Source organism: Lutra lutra, chromosome 7, assembly GCF_902655055.1.
Source record: "Lutra lutra chromosome 7, mLutLut1.2, whole genome shotgun sequence".
NCBI lineage: Eukaryota > Metazoa > Chordata > Mammalia > Carnivora > Mustelidae > Lutra > Lutra lutra.
Genome location: NC_062284.1, coordinates 39007588 through 39019625, shown reverse-complemented (window position 1 = coordinate 39019625; position 12038 = coordinate 39007588). Strand labels below are relative to the sequence as shown.

The 12038-nt window shown below is 42.9% G+C and overlaps 1 protein-coding gene and 1 long non-coding RNA gene across 6 annotated transcripts in view; one reads left to right on the top strand and one right to left on the bottom strand.

The window, feature by feature from the left end:
- LOC125103940 (uncharacterized) overlaps positions 1 to 12038 on the top strand; it is a 52302-nt gene that overhangs the window by 5880 nt on the left and 34384 nt on the right. The window contains exon 2 of one of the 2 annotated variants that reach the window (XR_007128541.1): positions 11926 to 11994. The exons of the other annotated variant lie outside the window; for it this stretch is intronic. This is a non-coding gene — a long non-coding RNA (uncharacterized LOC125103940). The remainder of the gene's footprint in view (positions 1 to 11925; positions 11995 to 12038) is intronic. 2 annotated transcript variants of the gene reach the window in all.
- The window catches only part of MYZAP (myocardial zonula adherens protein), a 90761-nt gene continuing 88333 nt past the window's right edge, over positions 9611 to 12038 (bottom strand). For all 4 annotated transcript variants that reach the window (XM_047736023.1, XM_047736021.1, XM_047736022.1 and 1 more), the window contains one exon: positions 9611 to 10526. Coding sequence is in view for 3 of the 4 variants with exons in the window: in XM_047736021.1 (XP_047591977.1) it covers positions 10430 to 10526 (97 nt within the window). In the remaining variant the exon portion in view is untranslated. The remainder of the gene's footprint in view (positions 10527 to 12038) is intronic.

Genomic DNA, 12038 nt, shown 5'->3' with positions numbered 1-12038 from the left:
TCCTCCAAAGCTGAACTTATGTTCCCTTCCCCCAACTCACTCTTCCTTTTTAAAATTCCCATTTAATGGCATCCCCGTCCACGTAGTTGCCCAATCCAGAAACTAAGTATTCATACCCAGCTATTCTCTTTCCTCAACCCCATCTAAATACCTTCTTTCTGGATACTTCTCCCTCTTCCCACCGCTTTTAACACCTCCTCACATACCCAGCATTGCCTTCATCGCCTCTGTCCAACTCCTTGAGTGAACTGCTCTAACAGTTCTAAAAGGTATCCCTATCCTGGCCTTATCTGTCCTTTTCCTTCTAAGTGCCGCTGGATAGTTTTCTTCCTTTAAAAAAAAAAAATAATAAAAAAATAAATTTTTTTCTTCCTTCACTTGGGATACTGATGAGGGAAACACCAATATCAATGTAGCAAAAATTTGAAGTGTTCATTCCCTACTTGTTGGGCCTCTCAGCTCCCGGAGATGGTCCCGCCACCGTGCTGGCATCGTCGCACAGTGTAGGTGGGGAGCACTGCAGGGGCACACACAGAAGCATGCCCAGTCTCTCTGCCTAGAATTGTCAGTGGTATATGGTCACAGTGACAGTGTTGGGTAATGAAAGCATAAAGGAAAAATGTAGCCCAGCTCCTGTCAAATGGCAGGAACCTGGGCAGGAAAATGATGGTTAGTGGGAGGTGAGTCCCACAAGAAAATAGAAAGGAGAGGATAGGCAGATATTTGAAGCAGACAAAGTCACTGGGAACAATGATCACCAAAAAAACTTTTATTACTTTTATGTGTCGGTTGCCTAGGTCATGGTGCTCAGATATTTGGACAAACATTATTCTAGATGTTTCGGTGAAGGTGTTTTTTGGCTGAGATGAATGTTCACATCGGTGGGCTTTGAGTAAAACAAATTGCCCCCCATAATGTACGTGGGCCTCATCCAATCAGATGAAGCCCTTCGTAGAATAAAGACTGACCTCCCCTGAGCAGGAAGGCATTCTGCCAGCAGACAGCCTCCAGACTTGAACTGCACTAGTGGTTTTTCTCTGCCTCTCCAGCCTGCTGCCTACCTGCAGGGATAGGCATGTGAACCAAATCTCCAAGATTCATTTTAAGGAATTGGCTCCCATGATTATCTTCGACATGTGCTACTGTATCTGTCTCTCTGACGAACCCTGACTGATACAGAGCCCGATAGCATCACTCTGTTAGGAAAATCAAGGGTCCATGAGGACTTCAGAGGGAGAGGGCTGACGGAGGAGAGGGAAGGCTGGCCTTTGCTGTGCTGCTTGCTGTGTCCTGGGCATGTGAGGGAGACATGGGAACCAAGAGTCATAAACACGGTCGAAGCAATTTCTTTTTCTTTCTTTTCTTTCTTTCTTTTCTCTTCTCTTCTTTTCTTTTCTTTCAGCATTCATTTGGGAATGGAACATGCTGAACTTTCAAACAAACCATAGTGGCTGTAGCTAATGAAAATTAATAAAGAATGGTAAACCTTAGACTTCATTGTACAATAACAGCTGACATCTGTGTACTGTTTACCAAACCTGCTCCTCCAGGCAGTCCCCACCTGCTTTCTCTGATGAGCAGAGAGCGGTGGAGACGAGCCCCGCTTTACAGAGGGAGACACGAGTGCTAGGACCTCCTGCCACTCGTCCTGCGACTTTGTCTGTCCGTCCCTTGGCACAGAGCTTTCCAAATAACTGGCAAGAGCCTGGCCAGTTAGGGGAAAGAAATGAAGAAGGCAACAGGGAAGTGGAATCAGGCATGAGAAGAGCAGAGCGGAAAAAGGAAAGGAAGGGACCAGTAAAGAGGGAGACAGAACAGTGGGAGGGGCCGTAGGGATAAAGTTTCTCTGCACAGAAATCAGAAACAGAAAGCTTCATCAGGAGCCTTATGCTGAGAAATAACCTGATAATTCTTCATTTCCCTTCTAGCTCTAAAATTCTATACTACAAAATGTCACATTTCCCCTCTTTGTATTTTACGGTGATCCCACTGCAACAAAAGGTTTTCCTCAGCTACCCAGGGGCTTAGGCTGTAAAATGCATGTACTCCACACTAAAAGTAAATTCTTGCATTAGTTATCCAAACTGTTTGAAATGAGGAACCAAATTTTCAACTCCTATCTCCCTCTTTATCAGCAAATAGTAATTTAAAGCCATTTACTGGGGCTGTGGTTACTGGGGAACAGACTGTGGCCTATTAAAATTAATCCTGACAGAAGATCCTTGCTGCTTTCTCCAAGCACATTCAGGCCATTGGTTTATGAACAGGATGAACAGACAGCCCATCCCAGAGGGCTTGAGGGAGGAAGCACGTTAAAATGGACGCCTGCATCTTTGTTTGCTCAGCTGCTTGGAGAAACTAAGGCTGAAGGAAATGGGATTAATCAAGGGGGCAGTTGCCCATGGAAAAAAAATAGGAAGACTCTGGTGAGAAAAATCACAGCCAAATAAGGTTCAAGTTGAAGGGAAAGAATTCTTTTCTCTTCAGACTTTCACATGGTTGAGTGTTATTTGGTGACAAATCTCCCATTTCTGGCCACCACGGTGTTTTATGATCTTTGTGATAGTGTGGGAAGAGATAGTTTTAGGGGGAAAATAATTAAATGTTTGATTCTCAAACATTTCATGTAATTTTACCTTTAATTAACAAACATAATGAAGATTATTGGTTAGCAATTGTGATTGAATAACATCTTTCTGTGATTTTTTTTTTTTTATGTGAACAAACTCACGAACCAGAAAAAAAATAGTCTTGTAAGATCACATGTACTGATCTGTGGCGCAGACTACATAGACATTGTAGCTGAGACCCCCTCCTCTTAGTTTAGGAGAAAGAATCTTGTCAGAATCAAGACAAATTCTTGATTTAAAATATCTTCCCCTACCCTTGACTTATTCCACTTCCCTTTGACACATTGACTGAAATTCCAGCAATAAGATTACTGCTTAACAAGGATTTTCCTTTGAGATCATAGATAGGCCACAACCTATTTTGATCACAACCTATCAGCCATTTACACATGAGTATGAATTGGTTCCAAACCACTCTCTGACAAAAGGCTAGCTGAGGTGATAACCTACACTAAAAGAGTAGAATTTGATAGGAGGACAAGAGGGGAATTTGAGAGAATTTTGAACAATCAGAGAGGAAGAATAGACCACAGAGAGTATTACAACAGGGTTTACATAGCAGGAAGACCCCACAGGACCACCTATCCAGGATTTGGAAAAAGTGGAGATCAGGCAAAAAAGGAGAATGTCAAAACCAAACTTCTCTTAGAATTGGTTCATATTCCATGCTGGAGGGCACACCTCCTATGTGTACATGGACTTTGTCCCACGTGTGTGGGAGTACACGGTGTACCAAAAGATGACTATAAAATAACTTCATTAAGAAATACACTCAGATACATTTATACTTGTGCTCAGGGAATATGTTATCCTATATTTATCAGAAAGTAGAAGAGTAAGAAGGTAGTTTGCAAAGTCACAAAAGAGTAAGATGGTATAATTTCAAGTGTTTCAGGGGAGGAAGTTCAGAGTTGCGCCTTTCATGGAGGGGAAGAAGAACCAGGCCTCTACTACAATGTCAGCACACCATATATCTCACTCTTTGGAGTCTCATGTCTGTCAGAGGCTATGAAATAAAGTGGTGGCCGGCAGGAGGATGGAGTTAGAGAAAGCTGAGTGTGCCTTTCCTCTCATGAGGCCTCACCAGAATCAAGTGTCTGATCACCTTTAATGTTCTGTCTTGCATGGAAAGGAACACAACTCTGAAAAGCTTCAACTACAGGAAGAAGGGGGGCGGTACAAGGGACACCCATGGAATACATAGGAGAATGATTCAGAAGAAGAAAAAGTCCTTGATTTTTCTTCCTAAAAATTTGGAGGAGAAGATAGTTAAGCCTAGTATCTAGGACAGTGAAGGTGATCCAGATCCAAGAACTGAAGGGGCAGTTGTCCATCCCCAACTGTGTTTTTGTGGTGAGGGGGTTTACGTACCACTAACTTTGTGGCCAGTCCGTGAATTTCTCTGGGTCTCCATTTTCTTCTGTTTTAAATGATGGTATTGAACCAGACAAACTCCAAGATGCCTTTCAACACTTAAATTATAGGATTCTAGGATGATTAATGTTATGATTCATTCTTCAGCAACATCTGCATCTATTTAAGCTCATAAATGTTGAAGAAATACTTGGTATGCAGTAAACCAGGAAGCAGGTAGCTCCCTTTAAATAAATACTCATCCAGCATTGATGACGTTTCAGGTTTTATCAACCCTTGCTGTACTCCCATACTTGCCCATATCTTCTGGAACTGGATAGTGTCTTCCATCACCTAGAATTCTTGAGCTTAATTTAATTTTTATATCTAGTGGTTGACAGCTCTGAGTAATTTAAGATTGTTTATGAGGTTTAAAAAAAAAACCCTGAAGTTGTCAAAATAGTAGAAGACAAGCAAACTATAATGAATGATGTGGGAGGAACATCATTTCAAGCAGACTAGAGGAAATGGTGCTTTAAAAGTACAAGTATTTTTTTTATAATGCATAGGAAAAAAAAACATTAGATAATGTAAATAAAGGGTTGCAAATTGTGGGTCTGTGGCCACATCCAATCTACAAATGGGTTTTTTGTTTTTTTTTTTTTTGCAGAATTGAGTTTCTCAGAATCATGAATTTGAGTGACTTTAAGATGGTGTGTACTTATCATCTGGGTGAACATTCTCCCAACCAGCCTATACCAGACCTTTGCACCTCCGTGCAGACCCCGGGCACCAGGGCATTTGACTTTGGGTTTGTCATGCAAGTATAAATGAAAAATTTTGCCCAGCATTTTTTCTGAGAGGCTACAGTTAATCCTATGGAAACACCCTAGGTCACTAGTACAAAACACATACTTGCTACAGGAAAGGGTTCTTTACCTCCAAATGTCAGTTTTCCTAAGGTCTTCTATGTTTTACAGATCCCACAAACACGGTGCCTGGGTGGCTCAGTTAGGCATCTGCTCTTGATTTCAGCTCAGGTCATGATCTTAGGATCCCAGGATGGAGCCCCATGTGGGGGTCTGTGCTCAGTGGAGAATCTGCTGGAGATTCCTTCCCTCTGCCCCTTCTACATTCTCTCAAATAAATAAAATCTTAAAACAAGAATCCCCACAAATGATTCTCAAATAATTTATAGAATCAATGTTCCCTTAGATTATAAATTTCATTGTGATTACAGTTTTTTTTTTCTCTAGAATTCGGTGTAAAAGGCGAATTTTAACTAAAAAAGACCCTTTTCTGGGAGGAAACCAGTTGCTTTGTTTTATAGTCAAACTAAAAAGTGCGATAGAGGTTATAATTCTGTTATTTTGAACATTTTCTAAAGAATTATTTGTATGCATCTCAAAGTCATTTTTTACGAAGCTTGATATAACCTTTTTCTCTATTAAAAACTTTAAAAAGTCAAAGAAAATGATGAATTTTTATGATCTCCGTGGAAACATCATCTTTATGACTATTTTTTTTTCTATTTTCAATTCCATTTTAGGGATTTGGAGACAAAAAAAATGGTTAACTTGAGACAGCCCTAATTTCCTTCCCCAGCCCCCCAAAAATGTTTAAATAAATTCGTGGGTACCATAAAGATATTTTATTTTAGGGTTGGGCCACAAAGTGACCAGTTAAGTTTTTCAGGTTGAATGTGTCTTGTTTAGGAGGTGGCAAGTTAAGAGGAAAGGAGAGAATTAAAATATTTGCAAGATGTCATTAATCTCCAGCAAGAGCCTAGAGTTGTTTTTTTTTCCCTCTTCATTTCAGAACTAATCCAGCTTTCTGTTATTTGGCTCAGAAAAGTCTTAAATCTGTAACAAGAGAGTAACTTCCTGTTCTCAAGAGTATGGCTGCCAAAGAAAACATTTACAAGAAAAGTCCCAGGGCCAAAAAATTGCCTACTAATTATATCTTAACCCCCTCCCACCCCTAATTCAGGAAGGTGAATGCTGTAAATGCTATATGTTAAAACTCAGAAGTATGTGTTGAAAAATTAAGAGAAAACCCCTAAGAACTGTTTGCTATTTATTTATATTTTATTGCATTCAAATTACATGAGTTTTATGGCCCTTGGGCACAAATTAATGTTTCTTAGAATATTTTGTTCTGAATTCCACAAAGATTATACTATACCTTTATCAAAATACATTCTGGAAATTTTTACCTGGTACCTTCCCAGCTGGAGAAGGGAGAAGCAGCCCCAACGTTCAGGATCTGATCTAGTACTCTCAGCTAGGCCCTGATACTGCTCCAAGTTGGCCTGACACTCAGCAGTGAGGCGTTTTTTTGTTTGTTTGGGTTTTTTTGTTTTGTTTCAAGATTTATTTGAGAGAGCATGCAAGTGGCAGTTGGAGCAGACGGAGAGTGGGAGAGAGAATCTTAAGCAGGTCCCCTCAGCACAGAGCCTAATCCTAGGACCCATGAGATCAAGACATGAGCCCTAACCAACAGTCAGACACTTAACTGAGCCACCCAGGTGCCCCACTCATCAGTGAGGTCTTGGTGTTCTCCTTGATGATCTGTCTGTTCTGTGCAATGCCAGTCAAAATCCCGGAGCCTTTGGTAGACATGGACGGACTGTAAAACTCATACGGAAATGCAAAGGACCTAGAATAGCCAAAACAACTTTGAAAAAGAAGAACAAAGTCCTAGAGCCTATGCCATGTGACTTCAAGCCGTATTAGAATAAGATGGGCAAATAGATCAGTATATCAAAGTAGCGAGTACAGAAATAGACCAATGCATCTATGGCCAGTTGATTTTCAACAGTGGTACTAAAGCAATTCAGGGGAAAATGGGTCGTCTTTTCAACAATGGTGCTAAAACAATTTATACTCTACATCACGTATTAGTAATCTAATCCCGTCCAACAAATTACCCCCAAATTTAACGGCTAGTCTCCCTCTGGTCTTTTTGCCCCTCGCCTCTCTTTCCAGAAACACATCTCTAGTCTCCCTTTGGGGCTTTCCCTTCTCTGACCAATTCAAATGAGTTATCCTCAAATTCGAATATGAGGAGAAGGAGACTACAGTTTATTGAATCTGTTTATCCATTTTTTCCCCCTATATCCCTCCTGCACAGTCCCACTCACTAGGATTCATTGAGTTTCTAGTTTGTGTCCAATAGGAAATCCTTAAATTTGCAAATATTCCTGATGCAACAACACCTCCTTCCCAGTAATTATAGTGATAATGGCAGGTATCAACTGTGGGCATGTCTCTGGCACAGTGCTGGAGAATTTTTCCAGGGTCTTTCATGTGAGCTGCACAGCCGGCCTATGAGGGGGATGTAATTCCATTTCTAGGCAAAACTGCTTATGGGAGCCCTGATCCTGAGACAGGCCTGACCAAATGGGTATTGTGACTTAGTGGCAGACCTGAGACCAACTCCAGGCTTCCCACCTGTGTTCTGGAATCAGGCCCACGTGGTTTCAGGCAATTTTCATCTCTCTTTGAGTTCCATTTTCCTTGTCTGCAAAATAGCACTAGTAACATCTTCCACAGAGAATGAGCGGTTGCAAAGATTTAGTGGATATATGCTGGGCCTAGATTAGTAGCTCTTGGTCTCCTGTATTAACCCAGCCAGGGCTCTTTCTGGAAGACTTTCCATTTGTAGATTTCTTCATGATTATCGAGGTTTGCAATGAATCCCCTCCTTGATGGGAAATTACCCCCAAGGAGCTCACATCACAAGAGAGACAGGAAATGGACGTGATGATCAGTCATTAGATGTAATAGGACAAGAGAAGGCTCGGGGAAAAAAAGCCCCCTGGGATTCAAAGACAGTAGAGATCAGGAGGAAATAGACTGGGAACTATTTTGGAGAGGCGAGGGTCTCGAGGTGCATATACCTGTCTCCCCCCCCCCCCCCCCCCCCCCCCCATCTGGCCGGTGGCACCTGGCATGTGCTGATTGAACTGAACTGGGCCTCTGAGTCTGAATATCAAGAAGAGTGCTGTGGTCTGATGTGGTCTCAGCCAAGACAGGAAGGAATCCTGCCCTTCCTGCCACGTCCCCCCCCCTCACCCCTTGCCCTTGGGGGACCACCCTGGAGCAGGAAGATAGCCTTTGTTGGAGAGGAAGAGGGTTCCCAGGGTAGACTCACCGTCCGCTCAGGGGCCAGCCTTGGTTGCACCCTCTAGAGGGAGGAGGCCCGGTCGTATCACGCAACTCCAAGCACTTCTTAAATGTGCCTCTTGCTGGCCAGTCCTGAAATCTGTGCTCTGGGGCAGGTCCCACCCAGAGGCAAACTCAGTCGCATGGCCTGAATTTTTTGTTTCCATGGCTGGCTCTTGCCTCTGACTAAGCAGCAGACTTTCTCTGATTCCAGGATCCTGAGGGAAAGCCCCACTCCCTTGCAGCCCAGGCCTGTTTCCTGTTTGCTGCCCATGCTCTCTCTGGGCCCTGGGGACGCCTACAGGCCTGCAGCTCACACCTGCACAGTCCCTCAGCTCAGGGATCCAAAGGCAATATCCTGAAGGAACTTTTTTCACTGCCTGTTTGGGGGACAGGTCTGCCTAAAGCAAGCAACTTTATACACTCCTTCATTTCTCATTCCCAGTGTTGGCAAAGGGGTCAGGAAACCCCATTCTCATCCTGTTGTAAGAATTTACATGGACACAGATTTCAACAGGCCCAACTGGACCATATGCACCAAAAGACTTAAGTTTGCATGATTTTTGACCCGACCCAGTGATTCCTCTTCTAGGAATTTATCCTGAGAGAGTAATTAGGCAAGTGTACAAAGGTGCGTGTACAAGATGATTCATCAGAGGACTGCTTAAAAAAAGTAAAGATAACTTCCCAAATCCCAACACGGGTGGGTAGGTCGAGTAAATCATATAGTACATCAATAATATGGAATCCAGTTAACTGTAAGAAACGGTGGCCTAGATCTATATATCCATACCTGTATAGAATGGTCATAATGCAGTAAGTGAAAAAAAGATCACAAAGTATGTCATGAGAACAGCATTTATTAAGTGCTTACTGGGTACTAAGCACTATTTGAGAACTTCATGGATAGTAACTCATTTAACCTTCCCGCCGACTCCAGCTAGGAAAGGACTGTCATGTGCCCTAACCTAACAGGAGCTCGAAGAGGTTCTAGGACTTGCCCAAAGCACACACTAGTGACTGAGCTCCGTCTCCAGAGGCCACATTCCTAAATATCATGATTTTGCCTTTCAATATAGTGCCATATGTGTTTTAAATACAAAACAAGATAAATACTATGTGCATGTGTTTTAAGAAAGCCAAGAAGGATTGAAATGAAAACATTGATAGAGGCATTATTATAGGATGTTATTTTTATTTTTTTTTTTTTTGGACAAAACCTTGCATACAAAGCTGTTTTTCACTTCAGGAAGATAAAATTACTATGTCATATTAGAGTTAACTAGATAACTTTCAGGGTTTACACACACACACACACACACCCTATCTTAAGGTTTATAAATGCCTCTATGGACTGTACTGAAAGAAAGATCACTATACCCTGACTTCAACACTCCCGAGCCCCATTCTGCTCTCTACCCCTGCTACCTGGTCATGGATGAAATCCAGAGACAACGTAGGTAGAAGAAAATATATGGCATTTATTAAACATATGTGACATAGGTTATATCAGAGTAGAACATGCATGAACAAATTACTTTAAAAAAACAATTGATACTGAAAACATTCAATGATTACCTTTTCACAAACAAATTCAGTTAAAGTGAGAAAGGGAAGAAAAAAATCACAGGTGAAATAAATACACTGATTTCAGTGAGCCCCATGAAGGCATAAGGCACAAATTAAACCAAGGATTAGCACATGAGAACGAGGCACTTGTGCCCGCAGGCGGCCAGTCTCCACCCGTGGCTCCCACAACCCCATACAGATCCTGGGGACCAAGAGGAGTGAGCACCCTTCTCTGGCAGGGTCAGGTATCCCCAGGTGCCCCTGCACCTATGGACAGGCTTCTTGGCACCAGAGAAACATCGCTTCTAATACTTTTATGGGTGAATAAAACCTTCATGCTATAACAAATGATCCTGGCGTGAATAACATGAAATTTCAAATTAATGCCCTTTTTCCTCCCAACCGAAGGCTAGTGAACCAGAAAATAAATTGTGAGGGAATTCTGACAGACTTTCAGTGTCTACTTGGAAAGCTAATGATGGCCCAGTAAAGCATGGTTGGGTGTTTGAAATATGACCTTGAAAGCTCTCTCTCCTGCCCTCCCCTTCTACCTCACTTTTCCTTCATGTTTTAGAAGTAGATCAGAACCTCAGCAGTCTCCTTTCTGGCTGAAACTTGGATAGGAGGAAGCAGAAGCCTCCCTTCCCAGACCTTGAGCCGCACGGTTCTAGGGCTTTTGTCCATCCGTACAAAGTGTGTGTCTCCACGTGCCTAAGTCAGTGTTTTTTTCGTGGTTAACTCCAAGACCCGTGTGTATGGGGTGTAGTTCCTGGAAGGTATTGAGATTTCACGAGTCCTACCTGTTGGGCTGAGAAATGAGAAAAGGCCGGTCAGGAAGATGGAACAAAACTGTCCATACTCTTCATTGTAAGACAACTCCAGGAAGGTTTTGCCAGCGCTGTACCCTACAATTTTATAAACTGATATTTGAATTTTCCATTTAAGTATTATAAGAGTGGCCTTTATTTTTAGCAACTTTTTAAGATTTATTTGAGAGCAAGAGAAAGAGCAGAGCTGAAGGAGGGGTAGAGAGAAGGAGATGGAGAATCTTAAGCAGGCTCCCTGCTGAGCAGAAAGATGGTTACGGGGCTAGATCCCAGGACCCTGAGATCATGACCTGAGCTGAAATAAAAAATCAGACACTTAACCAACTGAGCCACCCAAGCAACCCTTCAGCAACTTTCAAAGGTTGTGCTAAGCATCGATAATTCAGAAAAAAAAAAAAAAAAAAAAAAAAAAACATGTATTTAAGGAACTCCTAATTTGGTGAGAAACAGATGTACATAAATAACTAATGTGTTAGGTGCTCTGAGAGACACGTGATGAGCTCTGCTGGATAGTCTCCATTTACCCAGATTACTCTCCCCTCTCTCCACCTCTGTGCCCTTGGGAAACTGAACTGATCAGTTTCAGTGGTAAGCATCAATGGGCTCCCTTACCCCTTAGCTTCTGGTTGATTCTGACCAGTTGGGAACTGGTAGCAGGGGATGAGAGACTGGAAGGACAGAGGGGTCAGGACCTGTGTTCCCTCCCGGCCAGGCTGCAGCTTGGTAATTGGCTGCATTCCCCTAGCAAAGGCCACAGCTTGCAGCTGTCCCCATTGTCTGTCCTCCTGGCTTCCTCCCCCTGCCTCTTCAGGCCCAGGCTGGTAACCGCTTCCGCTGTACTAGCCCCAGAGTGTGCCACTGCCCCTTGTTCTCTTCGGTCTTCCTGGCCTGTCAGGACCGTGAGCAATATAAGAATTAACATATCATGGGCACACTGAGGACAGAACAAGTTAGCAGCACTTAGGAGGGCATCTGGAAATGTGCAGAGAGGGGAATCTTGCAGGGTGCCTAGGCGAGCCTCAAGTGGTCAAGGAGGAGATGGGAATTCAGGCAGAAGGGATACGGTGTGCAAGAGCAAAAGGTGAGCACAGGGGCCGTGGCTGTGGAAAGGAGACACGTTTGGCAGAACTGAAGCGAAGAGTTCGTGGTGGAAAGTGACAGAAGACGAGGCCCAGTGAGAAGGGCTCTGTGTGCCCAGCTAAGGAGTTTAGAAGGGGACACAGAGCCACTAAATATTTGTAAGGAGGGGCGGGATAAGCTCCTCTTTTTATTTGAGCAAGATTCCTCAGCTTCACTGAGGGATGACTGCAGAGGGCTTAGTCCGGAGGCAGAATGTTAGTTTTTGTTGTTGTTGTTGTTGTTGTTGTTTTTGCTATTTAGGACGTGGAAGACAGATCGTGAGAACTTGAATTCTAACTGTAGCACTGGAGGTCAAGTAGCAACGAAAGGGTAAGGAGATACTGGGGAAGTAGAATTAACCAGGATTTGGTGGC